A 16,244-nucleotide genomic window follows, 5' to 3' on the forward strand; every position below is an offset into this window, starting at 1 on the left:
AGACTGAGATCTTCTTGCACAAAGTCTGGGTGGGCCTTTCACCAGCTGCACTGAAGACATGAAGTTATCACATTCCTCTCTGTAACTTTCATCCAAAGTGGACTTAGGTAACTGATAACAACAATACCATCATGGAGGAAAATCTTGCTGTTATAATGTTACAAAGGTGGAAAGTTCGAAGCTGGTTGGCTGATGTTCTGTGGAAAGCTCAGCAGCATGCCCTATATATTGCAAGAGATGAGAGGGACCAGCTTCTTTTTCCATTGCAAAAATGGGCTCCAGCATCTTCCTGCTCTGCCTGGCGCTTCTGTTATGTTATGTGTATGGTACTCCAGTCTCTGTAAGTAGAAACCTGATTTCTACAGGCTCCTCTTGGTCCAGAGGCATCTCATACCTTACAGTGGTTGTATTTTATTCTCTTTCAGGTTGGGCACCTCTCCAGTGAAGCTGGTAAGTGCTCTGTGAACTCTTGATTTTTGAAGCATTTTCTTTTGCTTGCTGTGTGCCACCACATCTGAACACGTTTTATCTGTCTTGCAGCAGCAGATGCTGATGTTGGTGAGATAATCAAAGACATTCCAGACATAAACTTAGGTGAGTTCATGTCTAAAATCTCATAAAGCCTGAAAAATTGTGAGCAAAATGCTGAATTTTCAGTATCGTAAAAAAGACGTGGGTGACTGATGGTCAGGTAGTTCGTGGTAACAAGAGAAATATAATTAAGTGAGCTCTCAGTTACCTTCCTTTGGCTATGACACTTGAATCTATCCTAGGACTGTAACCCTATGTGGACAAGGCATGCAGATGTCTTTCACTTTTGAAGTTTGGACAGACCCACTGGGTTAAGGCAGTAACACGCTGTATCAATTGGAAAGGCTCTGGAGTCCCACCAGCATTCCCCCCCTAAGTCTATATGATTTTTATAAAGTGTTATAAAGTGGAAAATAGCTTAGATGTTTATTGAGCTTCTATATAAGTAGTAAGGAAATAAAATGGAAAAGACACAACACACTGTACTGTCTTCCTCTATTTTTTTTATTTCCTGTAATGCAAATTTCCATATATCCTTTGATGGTGCACTGTACGATATTCTTCCTGATGCTTTACTTAGTATTACTATATTCTCTAGAGCATTGTCTCACTGTGTGACTGTTGCCAGTGCCTGACAGCAAGCAAGAGGTTATCAAACTAGACATGGATAACGGTGGCCACCAGATTTCTGCCACCAAAAATGCAGACATTGCCGAGTAGTAAATATTGAATAAAAACTACTGTTACTTTTAGACCTGTCCCTATATTTCAGTGTAGAGAGGCTGGTCCTTCTTTATTTTCTGTAAATGGCCAAGGACATTAACCTTGTATAAGTAGGCTCAATATGGTTTATGAGGTGAAATACATTTGATATTTGATATTTCATTTACATTATCTTTCATTAAACTACTTTTCAGCTGCTGGACTGGACCTCTTTCAAGGTGATATCTTGCTCCCTGTAAGTAATTAAAAACTTTTTATCTATCACTTGTCCTAATTGTATTTTTGGTACAAATCAGCCCATCTCCCTGCAGCAGATGCATCACCAGCTGTTAATTCCCTTTTCAGCAAAATCAGCGAAATGCCCTAAGAAATGAGACCTACAGATGGAAGTTCCCCATTCCCTATATTCTGGGTGATAACCTAGGTAATGCAAATACTGTATTCAGATTTTAGCTCCAATCCTTATTTGCGCTGGAGTCACTGTGATTAAAAAATTACCTTTTTCAGAACTGGTTCTCTCACATTAAAATTCACTAATAACTAGATGGCTCCTTTATATCAAAACCATTTTTTTTCTTCCACAGCTATCATAGCAAAACACAATTTAATCAAATTCGATCATTTTTCTTTTCAATAATTTTTCTTTTGGTCCCAAGCATATATCTGTGTACATACCTTACCTTTCCAGGGTGAATGATCTGTGTTAAAGGTGCTTTCCTGATGCATATTTTCCAGATCTGAATGCCAAAGGAGTCATTCTCCAGGCATTTGAAATGTTCCGCCTTAAGTCTTGCATTGATTTCAAGCCATATGAAGGAGAGAGAACCTACATATTCTTTAGAAAAGAAAACGGGTAAGGGTTATATCAATTTCTGTTTAGTTTTGCTGTGTAGAATCAGCTGGGAATTCATTCCATTTGACTTCAGCAGTCTAAAAGTTTAGTCTAAGTTTGTTGTCAGCGGAGAAAAAGAGGCCACCGAGAAAGCAACCCATCTTGCCTTCTTAGATACAGAGCTTGGAAGCAGCTGCCTCCCTCTGCTGACTGCAGAGGATGTTCAGGTGATGAACTTGGAATGGGCATCTAACATTTGGATGGTTACTCTCTGGTAAGGTGAAACCCAGCATTGCTGTGTTTTCTTCAACTGCTCCCACTTTCCTACCTAGGGTTTTTTTCCATTTCAGTGGTGGGTGAAACCACCCCCGTGTACATCCTCTTAACTTACCAAGGATGTGAATAGCCAGAATTTAGATTTTTAAATCTTTGGTCAAAAAAAACCCCAAACCTGTTTTGAAACAGGTCAAAAAAAAAAAAAAAAAAAGCTATGGAAAGCCAGTTTATTGTAATAGTGTTATGGTTTTGAGGTGGCTCTTCTTTAATGAAAGGTCCTGCTGAAAACTCAAAAGGTTTTATACTCAGAGATTCAGGTTTTCCAGGACCTGGAAAGATTTATTTTATTTCCTACATCTAAACATGCTTTGAAAGAACATCTAGAAAAGCACAAAAATCTTCTCACTATATCAGCTGTGAATATTCCTTGTTCTCCCAGAACTTCATAAAGGCCTATAGACATTGGTATTTCTGCCCTCAGCTCTTCCTTGGGTAATATGTCCTATGACACTTCTCTTACCAGACTGTGCAAGCACCATGATTTTTGACAAGTTGGTGCTGAAGAGCCTGGTACTGCAAACTCCTGGTAGCAGCTATTCAAGAGACCATAGGCTCCAGCTCTTTGTTTTCAGCACCCACATTGGTGTGTTCAGAGCTCATTCAACAAACTTGACCCGACGCTGCTTTGTGATGTGCAAATGCAGCTGCAGTCCAAGCTGGTGCTCTTTAGCAGTTGCTTCCCACATCATCCTCGAGCTACCCCAAAAAGTTCCCAGTGAATTGGCTGAGGAGCTCCCTCCTCAATCATGGTTAGCCTCTGCTGAGTCGTGCCCTCACACAAAGAGACGTAATTTCCCGCCAGCCAATGCATTGCACAGTTGATGTTAAAAAGGACCAAATGCTACTATCCTAAATCCTCCTAGATCCTTTCTCTAGCCCAAGTGATTGCAGAAAAGCTCAGTCTGTCTTGACGAGTTTACTGTTTCTATGTATGTAATATGTTTCTTGGCATGTTTCTTGGCAAAATGGCAGCTGATATAGGACTAAACTTCTGTGGATCTCAAAAATCAGAGGTGAGCTTGTCTAACAGAGGGTATGTAAAATGCTGGCCTCATGCAAGTGATAGCAAGTATGTTTTCAGGGCTTACTTTGCTTTCAGAGCAGAGGATCTGTAGGCTATCAAGGCACTTGGTTAGCAGCTAAATAATGATTTATATTATGCCTTTTATGTTTAAACCTGTTCTGTTATTACTTTAAATCCAGTGAGCAGAATGGGAACTTAAATACAGAGAAGAAAACTCTACTTAACAGACACTAAGATCTCTTTCTCAGGTGTTGGTCCATGGTGGGGGACCTGCAGACTGGACAGAACCTCTCTATTGGGACAGGGTGTGACTACAGAGCAATTGTGGAACATGAGATCCTGCATGCTTTGGGATTTTATCATGAGCAGTCGAGGATGGACCGGGATGACTATGTGACCATCTGGTGGGATGAAATTATTACAGGTGGGTTTTGACCTTCAAGTCAGGTTTTGTTAAGTGCAGACCCATCAGTATCTTATTTTCCCTCCTAGATTTTAAGACCTTCTTAAAGATATGGTTTTAGAAACACTGGGCCACACCTGAGACCACTGTAAATCAATCTGTAGCTGTAGCAGTATTTTGATACAACTTCTCTGGTCAAAGACCAGGGACTGTCTAAGGCCAGAAGAGAGAGGCCCTGCTTGGAAGTCAGAAGACTTTATTTCCCGTTGGCTCCAGGACTGGTCTGCTCTCTGATTTTGAACAGATCACTTCCCCTCTCTATGAGTCTCTTTTCTCTTGCTGTGTAATGCAAATTGTAAACTTACTGGCATGGTGAGCTTTCAGGTGGCTCTTCTTTAATCAAAGGTCTTCTCAAAATCTGAAAGGTTTTTATACTCAGAGATTCAGTCTTTCCTGAAACTGGAAAGATTTACTTAGTACATGAAGAAGCCTCAAAGTGATTAGATCAGATGAGACACATAAAATAGGCCCTAGCCTGCTCTCCCCTGCCCAGTGTGTCTGTGGGTTCTTGCCATCAGCCTTAGTATCATCAGGTACTGAATTTCAGCAAACTCTCCACAGTGCCCCTGGTCCCTAGGCAGTTTATCCTGCTGCCTCCTGTGAGGTCTGGTTCCATACTACTTAATGATCATATATTTGAAAAAGGGTGAATGGGAGTCTATAACAAGTTCTGAAAGGCACGCTAGCAAAGATTAAACTCTTGTTCCCAGTGATGGAGCTTTGCGATGCCAGTGGTGGTGCCAACTTTGCAGTTGTCCTGCAATTGCTCATGCTCTGTGTGGACAAACTGATCACTTCAGTCTCCAGGTTTACGCAGTCACCATCTTTGCAAATAAGTGAAAAATACATGCAAAATAGTCATCAGAAAGGAACAAGATTCAGGGACCACTGTGGTCTCTTTTGGATAGATAAGAACTGCTGGTACAAGCAATTTCTGCTGCCCTCTAAGTGCAGTATCTGATATTTTGAATTGCCCCAAGTTGAATGGCCATGTGCATTCCTACTTGCTTCTACCCTGTACATGTAGTCTCTTTTGGGGTGGCTGAGCAGTAGATGGGATGTGGATGTTGATTTTGCAGACCATCATTTTTATTGTTATGAACAGCACTAAAAACAAGTCGCCTTATTACTAACTTGATCTCATCTTGAATGATGGTGATGAAGGTGATGATGATGATGATAATAGTATCTAGACTCTAACTTTTGGGCCCCTTTTTGCTGTGGACTGTAACTAATCACCTCCAAAGCAAGAAGACTTACAATGTACTTATAATGCACTATTGTGAGCTCTGATGTACAGAGGTATTGAAAAGCTTGACAAAACAGTGCCAATTCTCCATGCATTCTTTTTTTTTTTTCTTTCCAAAAAATATATCATTCAATCTTCTCTCAATGGACTTTATTGTGACACTATTTTGGATGGAGTCCTGGGGCTGGTCTGATATCATTACAGTCAATTCCTATATTATGTGGGTTTCTACCCATACTATAAAATCTCATTTTCCAGTTAGGCAAATTCATTAAGTAGAAGACTTCTACTGAAGCCATCTGAAAGATGTCTGCTCCTCTAAAGGGAAATGAGGCTGATATGACTGTGCTCTCTGTGTGTGTGCACATCTGTTCCCGCATTAGTGATCCGCAAACCCAAATTTAATAGCATGGTAACAGTTTTTGCCATAATGCATTTTCATAAACTGCAATGCAGATAGCTGGCTGATGAGAGGAGAGATCCCCTATTCCTGTTGCTGTTGACAGAAAAGCTAATAAGCCTATTAGACTTCAGAGAAAACACACAAGACAGCCTAATGGAATAGCCTCCTTGCTGTATGGTTTATTTCTTTTAAAAACACACAGAAGTTACCCTTTGCCTGGTAATGATCTTAAAAACCAGCTTCATTACACATGCCTGTGTCCTGCCAAGATTTTTCCCCCAGCTATAAAAAGTGATAGCACTTAATTAGCAAGATTCTTACCCTTTTTGATAAAAGGTGCAATTCAAGTATCTGTAAGAAAACAATCCCAAGCTCTTATACAATCTCAAGCCTTGGACTGAAGACCTTTGCACCCAGAATGGACTTGCAGAAGAGAAGGGCAGCCTTTACACGGAGAAGCTGTAATTATCCACTGAGCGCAGTCATGTGCTCTTTATTCCTGGAGAGCGAATGCCAAATATTCTGAAAATACTTGTGGTTGGAAATGCTGGCAATCTCTCTTTACTTCCATACCAAAATATGTGAAATGGCTCCCTCTCTCTGCCCTAGCAGACACCTTCATAATGAAAAGCTTTCTCTAAGAAACCATGAGAAACATGTTTCTAAAAGACATTTCAATAGAAATATCATAGCAATATTGTCAATCTAGGGTAAAACCATTTTTTTTTTCACAGATTCCTAATGTATTCTTTGCTTCAAAGAAGAACAGAACCTGGAGGCACTCCAGGACTGTCATACCTGTCCCCTTAATAAGTGGAGGGCTTCAGGGCCTCTCCTTGTTCATATATGATCGAATATCCTGGGAAACATTTGCATCAATATTCACAGCCTCTGGAATGGAGTACATTAATCCTTAAGCTTAATCCTTCAGGATGCCTAGGTACTATTAGACCGTCTAATCTGACCTCCTATATATCCCATTCTTTGCAGCTCATTGATATTTGATTTTGAACTTACTGAAGTCACATGTGAGGGTGCAGAACTGCAATCTAAAGACACTGCTTTGTCATCCAAGTTACTTCATAAACAAATCTTGCTAAATTTGAATAATTTATCATAAAGTAATTGCTTTCAGGTATATCAATTCTGTCTCAGAAAACTGTATCCAAGCGGCCATGCTAAAGCCATTTCCTTTCCAGTTCCTCTAAAAATGAAGCACTTTTCTGTTTTTTTACCAGACCAAGAGCACAATTTTCTGAGGTATGATGACAGCTTCATCACTGATCTGAACACCCCCTATGACTACGAATCATTGATGCACTATGAACCACTTTCATTTAACAAAAATAAAAGCATCCCTACAATCACAGCGAAGATACCAGAATTTGATAATATAATTGGACAACGTCTAGACTTCAGTGCCATTGACCTGGAAAGACTGAATCGCATGTATAACTGCAGTGAGTCATAATTTAACCATGGCAAACTGTTTCTTTGTTTATACTTGAGCCTGGCTGGTTTACCTCCCTTATGTCTCTAAAACCACAAAAGCTCTTCTCAGGTGCTTTTGAGGCGGTATGGGAGAGGACCTGTGGTGTAGAGACCCAAACTGTTTATTCCCTCCTTATCCCTCTCTTTGGCTCTATTAACTGTCATTACTTTTGTAAAAGTTCAATTAGTCAATGAAAGTCAATCCATTCACATCTTTTCTTCCATGTTGCTCCTAGGGGTTCAGACATGTGGTTGTGTTCTGCTGGTGTGTGGGCAGCTTCATTGTGCCTCTTTTGGGAGGTGAATGCAACTGTACTTTGTCCTCTTTTACTGGCAGTCGGTCTCAATTAGATTATTTTGCACCCGAGATTGGCTAAGACTAGAGTCCAACACTCTGCCTAGTTTGTTGCTAAGCTGGTTTGAAGATGTTATCACCGTGTGTGATTATTAGCGAGAAGTTCTTGTCCCCATGGATCTGCCAACAGAAGCATCCACTTGCAAGCAAACTCAGCTGAACCAGCCTAAGGTAACTGGGTGGACTTTGCTTGAAGTGGAAGAACAGTGCTTATGCTCCTCAAGCAGACAAGTGAGCCATGAAGAACAATAACCTCCAGCAGAGGAATGGTTAAATGCAACACCACCACTGTCCACAAAGTGACTTGTCTCTCCAAGGCTTACAAGCAGGCATAAAGACAGCCACCACCAGTCACTGTGCTTCAGCTGTGGCGTGGGAGTTTGTTAACCTTCTGCAAAGTGGTCAAGTGTTGGTATCTTTATGCAGGGAATCCCTCCAGGAATCAAACTTTTCCTCTTTTGAGTCTTTGGGCTCACATCTGCTCTGGGTTGTCTCCTCTACGTGATGTCTATACTAGTGTAAACAAAATCCCCTAAAATTAAAGCAGAAATTTTAATGAGATACTACTTTGGAGGTAACCATGTGTGCATTTTTTTTCAGCTTCAACTCACACCTTTTTGGACCAGTGTTCTTTTGAGTTTGAAAATATCTGCGGCATGATTCAGGGCACCAGAGATGATCTAGACTGGGTCCATCAACAGAGCAGTGCTACAGGGCAGGAAGACCACACACTTTCTGGGCGCTGTAGAGGTAAGGAAGTAACAGAACACTGTCCTATGGAAAAGGGGTTAGCTGGAGTAATGGTCCCTTGCGCATGTCTGTGCTGGTCTGTGTACTTTAACTACAGTGTCTTTAACAACTTCTCTGAACCTGTCATAGTCAAGCCTTGAGAAAACCCAGTACTGGCTACTCTGAAAATACAGGATTAAATGACTATATTTAGAATACTAACCAGCAAACATTTGAATTGTAATGTTTCTAATTAAGCAAAAAGCCCTTTTTCCTTTCACGTGTCTTTGCCCTGTGAGTGTGTTTATGGTTGCACTCGTGCTCTCATTAAGCTTTTTCAACATAGTGGAATGTTCTCCACACTAGCAAGATAAAAGGGGACAAAGAACAATCTTAACTAGAGGCCTTTTAAATATAACCTGAAAAAGGATTTACTGCAACTTCCAAAGTCTGAATAAGAATTATGTTACCCCATGATAAGAATGAAACAGCACTCGTAGCCACTCATAAATGTTGTGTTTGCAAAGTGAATGATAAGCTAAGCTTGAGGAGTGCTGGTTCTGGAGGTAGAAGAAAGTTGCGAAGTATTTTATGATAGGAGTTTAGGGATAATTTTCTTTTTCACATGGTAATTTTGCCATTTTTCAGAGGAATAAAATCTCAAAAAGGGTGGAGTCAGCCCCAGTCACAGTTGCAGGGTGCTAGCTTACAAGTGAGAATAAAGATTAAATCCCAACAAGCAGTTCTGAAAAGCAAGGGCCTGATTTGTCATTATTTAGACAGGGTGAACTACTACAGACTTAAAAAAAAAAGTGATTTTTGTGGTAAATTTTGCCTAAGTACAGAATGAAGGAATCCTGGCCTAAAGCACATTCAGTTGTGCTTTGTTACTCTTTGGTAAAGGAAAAATTTGACTTGCTGCACTCAGGAGTAGACTATTCCCCTTATGTGACCCACCCACTGGAAAAAACAGATCCTCAACCTCTTATAATGCTGGTATTTGTTGATCAGGTCCAAGGATGCAATATAACTCAAGAAAACCATCTGACAGCTTCTAGAAGTACATGCTCCTAACCTCATCTGACTTTTTTAATTCTTTCCTTTTTTTTTGCCCGCATAGTATAATTCAGTAACTGAAAAATAATTTTGCTGAGTTGTTTATCAGGTAAAATCCAATTTGTCTAAAGTAAGCACTTAACTTGCACTTATGCTTTAGCATGTAGTGACTCAGTACAAAATAATCATCGACGTCATCTGAAGAGTTAATGGAGAGGGGTAAGTGCCTCTGAGGATCTCCAGAGTGTCTAAATGAATTGCATGAGTAGGGAGTGCCTTTTGGACGCCTTACAATGACCCTTGGTTCATTCAAATTTAGACATTTTTGGAGAACTCGTTCTGCAGTCATCTCAAGTGTGGGCAAATTTTAGGTTTCTAACACAGATGGATCATATTTTGCCCAAACAATTTTTACTTCTTGGGTTTTTGACTTAATACTGGCTAAACCGAAGGAAGGAAAGTACAGCCGAACATTTAGAAAGGAGCTGGCAGCCTGGCTCTGGATTTGATCCCTGTATCCCCATGCTGAAGTCTGCTAAGGACGTATTCTAATTGCCACAGATGTTTGATGTTGCCTTTACTTGACTTTCTTATTAAAAAGGAGGTAGAGCCTAGATCATTTGGGGGTTTGATACCATAATAAATTCAACAACAAAGTTAGGCACCTGAATAAAGCTCACAGCCCTGTTTCTCACTTGGAGCAACAGTGATCATACTTATATTTAACATACTTAAATTTAACATAAATTTAACTTATGGTGAAGTGTCATACATGTGCATAAAGCAATTAGGTATCTTTGGCAAGGTTTCTACGGGTATGAGTTTGAAGCATTGCTACCGTGTGGGAGGTAATGGAGAATATTCCCCTGACATGGTTAGAGCGAACACGATAAACAGAACAGCTCGAACAGCTCCACTAACCGTGCAGGAGGCTGTACTGTGTTTATGCAGCTGCAGGTTTAACTGGTGATGCCCTAGATGTTAGCTTGGACAAGAGTCCTAGAAACCAGCCCCCAACAGAGGAAGCTTTCACACAACAGCTAAAAGAATTTCACTTGTTAATTTAATCATAGACTATAACAAATAACAAAAGAGCAATGCAATACAGATAAGACGTGACAACTCCATGTGGTGATACCAAGATAAGATATATGTGCAAATGGTGAATCCCTTGCAAATATAAGGATAAAAGTAGACATTTCAAATCTAAAGTAAAGAACACTTCAGAAAATGTTGGTGGGAAATTAAACTAGAGGGGCAAGAATTCTTAAATAATTTCCCCAAACTGAGAAGCTGAGTTTCAAAAAGTCTTTGGGCAAGCTGTAAAAAAAAGCTTTTTCATGTTCAAGGTCAGGAGAGTGGTAGTTCCATGTCCAACTCTTTTTTATTATCTTCATCACTGATAAGAAATTATTTTACTCTTTACAAGGTAACATAGCATGTGATCTCTAAGATTGCACCTTTAGATTGTCTTCAGTATAAATCAAGTAAAAAATATGTTTACTAGTCACTTGCAGTCAGCACTGAATCCTCTGTCTCATATCTCTGACATCCCTGAGGCATCCAACTTCCAACTAGACCAATTAATGTAAAATTGACATAAGCTGCTAGCAATGAGTTCCGTATGTATGCTAAACTACTAGTCCTGTTCTTATCCTGGTCTGTCTTGGATGGTTATCACATACCATTTCCTCTGCTATTCATGTTAAGTACTATGCTTATGCCTACTAAAAAAGTGGGGTGGAAATGATAAATTTACACCATGCAGCTAGCAGGAAACCTGGAAAGAGACAGTGGCACTCCGCACTTTCTTCACAGATGCTGGCTATTTCATGTACTTCAGCACCAGCTCTGGCAAGGCAGAGGAGGTGGCAATCCTAGAGTCTCGAATCCTTTATCCAAAGAGAACTCATCAGTGTCTCCAGTTCTTCTATAAGATCACAGGAAGCCTTTCTGACAAGCTGATCATCTGGCTTAAAGAGGATGATGGCACTGGAAATGTTCGCAAGATGAGGAAAATTCAAACCTTTCAAGGTAATGCTGGAAATATGAGGAATATATAGAATACTGGGGGAGGAAAAGTTATCTTACTGAGTCCATGAATGCAGTGGATTGGCTCAGAAATCAACAGATTTTCCCAAAGCTACCAGAATATCTTGCAATCCGGCTAAGGATTTTGGTATTACCTGAAGGCATTTAGCAATGAAATTGTGGGTTGTAATAATGTAATTTAGGTGCTCCACAGCAGAAGCCACAATGTTCCTAATAATGTTATGTTACACTCAGTGATTGAGAGGGACCCCAAACTCTGCTGGAGATCAATTGACTAGATCTCCACTGGCTGTTTGATGATCTAACAGTGAGCTGTCCAGATGCAAATACCTGTGCTCATCTGCAGTCAATAAGAATCCCAGCCTGATTTTCATATGGTTGGAAATATAAAAACATATGTCATTTTGGAAATGTGAACTGAGTTCCCACTTTGGGTGATTTTGCTAAATAGGACAAATTAAGCCACTGTGGCACTATGCGTTTATGTTGTCAAAACCCAAGACCTGTAACAACCTGCCTATATCAAGCTGCAGCAGTTTGCAGGGATGGATATGTCCCTGGAAAAGTGGCAGCAACAGTTAATTCTAACATATTGGGTCATTGACTCCCATCCACTTGTTATGTCTTGGGCTTTAGACTGTTGCCCTTTATACTAGAGATTGTCATTCATTAATGCGTGAAGAGTTCCTAATACAATGTGTCCAAAGCATTTAGATGATAAGGCAATGTGAGTATACTATAATCACAATATCAGCTTAAGATCTCCAGCCCTCACGACTCTGTGAGAGGTCCAGCTGTCTAAAAATGCAGCTGGAATGGATGGCTAGGAATAAGCTGTTTCATAACATCACTAATCATGCTGATGGTAATGTTTTGCTTTCCTTTTACCAAAGCGGATAATGACTATAACTGGAAAATTGCCCACGTAACACTCAACGCTCAGAAGAAGTTCCGTTACCTCTTTCAAGGACTAAAGGGCAACCCCAGGTCTTCATCTGGTGGGATTGCTATCGATGATGTCACACTGACAGAGACCCCCTGTCCCACGGCTGTGTGGGTGATTCGGAATTTCAGCCAAATCCTTGAAAACGCATCAAGTGATGTTATTCAAAGCCCCCGGTTTTATAGCCCTGAGGGTTACGGTTTCGGCATAAGTTTGTATCCCCACTCCAGAATGAGTGGCTACACTCGCATTGCCTTTCATTTGTGCAGTGGAGAGAACGACGGTGTCCTGGAGTGGCCAGCTCTGAACCGCCAAGCTATACTCACAGTGCTGGACCAGGACCCTGACATCTTGAAAAGGATGTCCTCAAGCAAAAGCTTCACCACAAGCAAAGACCATGTTAGCTCAGGTAAGTGGTGTCTACCTGGAGGAATGACAAAAATGAAAGCCAAGGAATCCGAGTCAGAGGACTGAGTGTAGGACTCAGAGCTGGGCAACTTTGGCTGCATTTCCCAATTTGGGACACTTCCCTGTGTATGACTTTCCCGTGTGTGACTCAGAATTCCTGCCTGTGAAAGATCATCTAATGTGAAAAGTGACACACAGAAGGTTGGTGTTATTATGAACAATCCATGGGATATCTGAGTTTGACTCTAAATACAGAGTTCTCCTAAGAGCTTGCAATTCCCGTTCTACCTATGGTTTGCCCATTATGATAGGTGACATATCAGCAGAGGACGGTGCCATGCCAGCAGGGTGCTGTATTCCATTACTAAATCAACAATAATTTAAGTTAAGACTGCATTTTGGAGGCTTGGTTAACTTGAACATACATGGTCTGAATGCACAGGGTTCACACTGTAGCTGTATTTAAGAAAAAAATACCTGAAAACACCTGTGAGATCAGTCTGCAGCATTTGAAGCCTGTCTTGCTTGGCTGGGTGTAGACTGCAGATTATGAACTCTTTCAGACAGGGGCTACCTTTTAACTCCAGGTTTATATAGCATGTAGCACCATAGTTCCACAGCCACCCCTAGGATTCCCCATGGATGCGGCAATTCAAAGAAATAAGAACAACAGGACAATATTGAGTTTGGTACAGAACAAAATACTAGAGATGAATCTCCATCCCTCTTCACTTTTTCCAGTGGAAGTTTAGTACACACTTTTTCTACCTACTACTGAAGGTTTTAAACCTTAGGTATGAATATGTTTAACAGAACCATAGCAATGAACAAAATCTGCTAGACTCTAAACCATAGGTACTTAAAAACTGTTGAGGAAGTGTCCTTAAACAGGAGGGAGCTCTTAGCTGGTGACAACGAGGAGGTAACTTGCATTTGGTTAGTCCTCAATGAAAGAGGCGTTGTGGAATTTCAATGCCCTCACATAGACTAAGAGGTCCTCATGCAGACCATATCTAAGGATCTGCTGGCACCCAGAATTTGTCAATCCTCTGTGATTTGTTTGGGAATTTCAGCTCTGAACTTGATTTTACAGCAGAAATCCCATTTAACACTGTAATGCACAAAAAAAGCCATGTCATACTTCCAGCTGCAGAACTTTGTGGTTCTTATTTGTCACTCATATTCTCTTTGCAGATAATAACAGAACCTTAATATGGGACAAACCATCAATTGCTGGAAAATTTGATGCCTCGTGCAATTGCTATAGAAGTGTACCCTGGGGATGGACTAACTTCATATCCCACAGCCAGATGAGACGGAGAAGCTTCCTGAAAAATGATGACCTGATTATTTTTGCAGAATTTCATGGTAAAGACCCTTTTCCTGATTCTCCTTACAAAAAGGGTGATTCTTTCTATCTCTTTTCATACATTCAAGTAACTATTGCCACCTGTCTCTGAGACATCTTCTCTTCTAATGGGGATCAACTTTTAAAAGCATTTCTGTGTCTTAGTTTCAGGTGGGTGATGTTGACTAAAGTGATTGTGGGTTCAGAGGAATCTAAGTGGCAATGATTTACCGAAGGTTAACTTCTTAGATGTCTTTAAGCACCCTAACCAGTAGCTATGTCCATATCTAAGCATTGAACATACTAAAAGGCCTTCCTTGTTGTGTTTATTTTCAAACAGAACAGCCACACTTGGCATAATTTTTCAAAGTATGGAATACACTGATTTACCTAACTAGTTACCATAATTTCAGTATTATTTTCTACCTTGTGCTTTAAATATGCAGAACTTGCTGTGATATGGCAAGAGCTCTGTAAAGGGCAAACGGACAAGGAGTACCCTGCAGTCCACAAAGCGCCCTGTGAGCCCCTGGTATGAAGAATCCTATATATAGCATCACTCACTGTTATCTGATGTCTTTCTCCTCATTTTCCTTTTTTAAAAGATCTAAGTCACCTCAATAACACTGAAGTCCCTGTTGGCCCTGGACAATCTGCCTTCATGGAGGGCCTCATTCTTGAAAGGCAGAAGAGAGCAGCCCAGGATATGGAGCCCGTTCAAGACCGGCTGCCTTATCTGCAAGACCCATGTGACCCAAACCCTTGCCAGAATGACGGAGTCTGTGTGAATGTGAAAGGGAGAGCAAGCTGCAGGTACCACCGATCTCTTCCCTGCTTGCCTTGACTTTCTTCTGAACCAAATGATGCAGCTAATAAGTATTCAGAGCTACAGACCTCAGAGGTCTGAGCCACTAGGTCTTCAGGGAGCAATAGGAACAAAACACTTCACTGCAGTGACTTTTACTAGCTTCTACCAGCAGCCATAAGGGGAGGCAACCCCCCCCCCCATTCTGTGGTGCTTCCAGGGGATGTAAATAGCCTCCAAACAAGGTGGGGATGTTGTGACGTGAACCCCTCTAATGGGAACTGCCCATCCAGGATAGTGAGTGTGAGGACCTTGAGGTGGGCCTATAGGGCAGGAAAAAACTCCTGATCCATGTGAATCTGTACTTTATTTTCTCAGGTGCCCATCAGGACAAGCCTTCTTCTTTACAGGTGAGAGGTGTCAGTCAAGGCAGGTCCGTGGGGACATCCTGGGAATGACAGTTGGTGGAATTGCTGGAACCATTGTCTTAACCATCGTCCTCATTTCCATGATGTCTAGAAGATAAAGAGCTGTAGGGGGATAAATCTCAGCCTTGTATTTTTCAATGGTTCATAAGACATCAGTTTTCAGTAAAAAATGGTGAATACAATTTGTAGAAGACCAGTCAGCATATGGATGAAATACTCTATCAACATCTTGGCAGCAATCTGTTTACTCTGTAGGACCTGGCAGTTAAAGAACTTCATGTAGAACTGCTGTCTAATGAAAGTTCATACCCTGCCTCTCTTGTGTATTCTTTGACTATTTCATTTCTTCATCCAATAGCAAGAGGTAGTGCTGGGAGTCCATGCATTTACTCTCAACCACAGTTCAAATGTACATTAAATAATGGGTAGAACCTCTCAAAACACTGGAAAAATTCACATAGAAGCTCATATATTAAATTCTAGAAATCTTCCTATAGAAATTACTCAAGAAATCTAAAGGGTACCTATCCATAGGTATGTAAATCAGTACATCAACACTCATTTTCCATGGAGCTGTGCTGGTTTACAACAGCTGAGTAGCTACTACACAGAATTCATAGCAAACTACTACTATGTTTTTTTGCCAATTCTCTAGCAGAGAAATAATTTCATATTAAAGCTAGTTGTCTTTCTAGGAGACCTCACCACATAAGGTTTTCAAATATTCAAGTGTAAATCTATTCTCTGGGCATAATCCAAAGTTCTTGTAAACTTCTATAAAGCTTCCTTGATTTCAGCAGGCAGTGGATGAAATTGGAGCAGATCATCAGTTATAGGATTGGACCTGTAGCAGTTACCATTGAATTCATATCCCTTTAGGAATCACAAGTCAAGGAGAGGGGTGGGAGTGTGGGAAGATGAAGACTGGGTCTGTGATGCTGGTGGGTGCCGGATAAGGTGTTAACAACCTACAGCTTATTGCAGATGGCAGGAAGCAACTGATCTAGTATGTCCCAAGATCCCTGCTTTCAAGGGCTCTAACAGTTTCCACGCTTGAAACTTTGTTAC

At 40.8% G+C, this 16,244-nt stretch overlaps 1 protein-coding gene across 1 annotated transcript; it reads left to right on the plus strand.

Moving 5' to 3' along the window:
* Nucleotides 1-271: 271 nt before the first annotated feature.
* LOC143158949 (meprin A subunit alpha-like) lies at nucleotides 272-15,274 on the plus strand. The gene is made up of 14 exons (XM_076335414.1): nucleotides 272-340; nucleotides 426-450; nucleotides 541-594; nucleotides 1,449-1,489; nucleotides 1,600-1,678; nucleotides 1,990-2,107; nucleotides 3,695-3,870; nucleotides 6,800-7,021; nucleotides 8,008-8,157; nucleotides 11,011-11,226; nucleotides 12,138-12,596; nucleotides 13,790-13,963; nucleotides 14,549-14,756; nucleotides 15,127-15,274. The coding sequence occupies exons 1-14, from the start codon at nucleotides 272-274 to the stop codon at nucleotides 15,272-15,274; spliced, it is 2,139 nt and encodes a 712-aa protein (XP_076191529.1).
* The last annotated feature ends 970 nt before the right edge of the window (nucleotides 15,275-16,244 follow it).

Source organism: Aptenodytes patagonicus, chromosome 3 (assembly GCF_965638725.1).
Source record: "Aptenodytes patagonicus chromosome 3, bAptPat1.pri.cur, whole genome shotgun sequence".
Classification (NCBI taxonomy): Eukaryota; Metazoa; Chordata; class Aves; order Sphenisciformes; family Spheniscidae; genus Aptenodytes; species Aptenodytes patagonicus.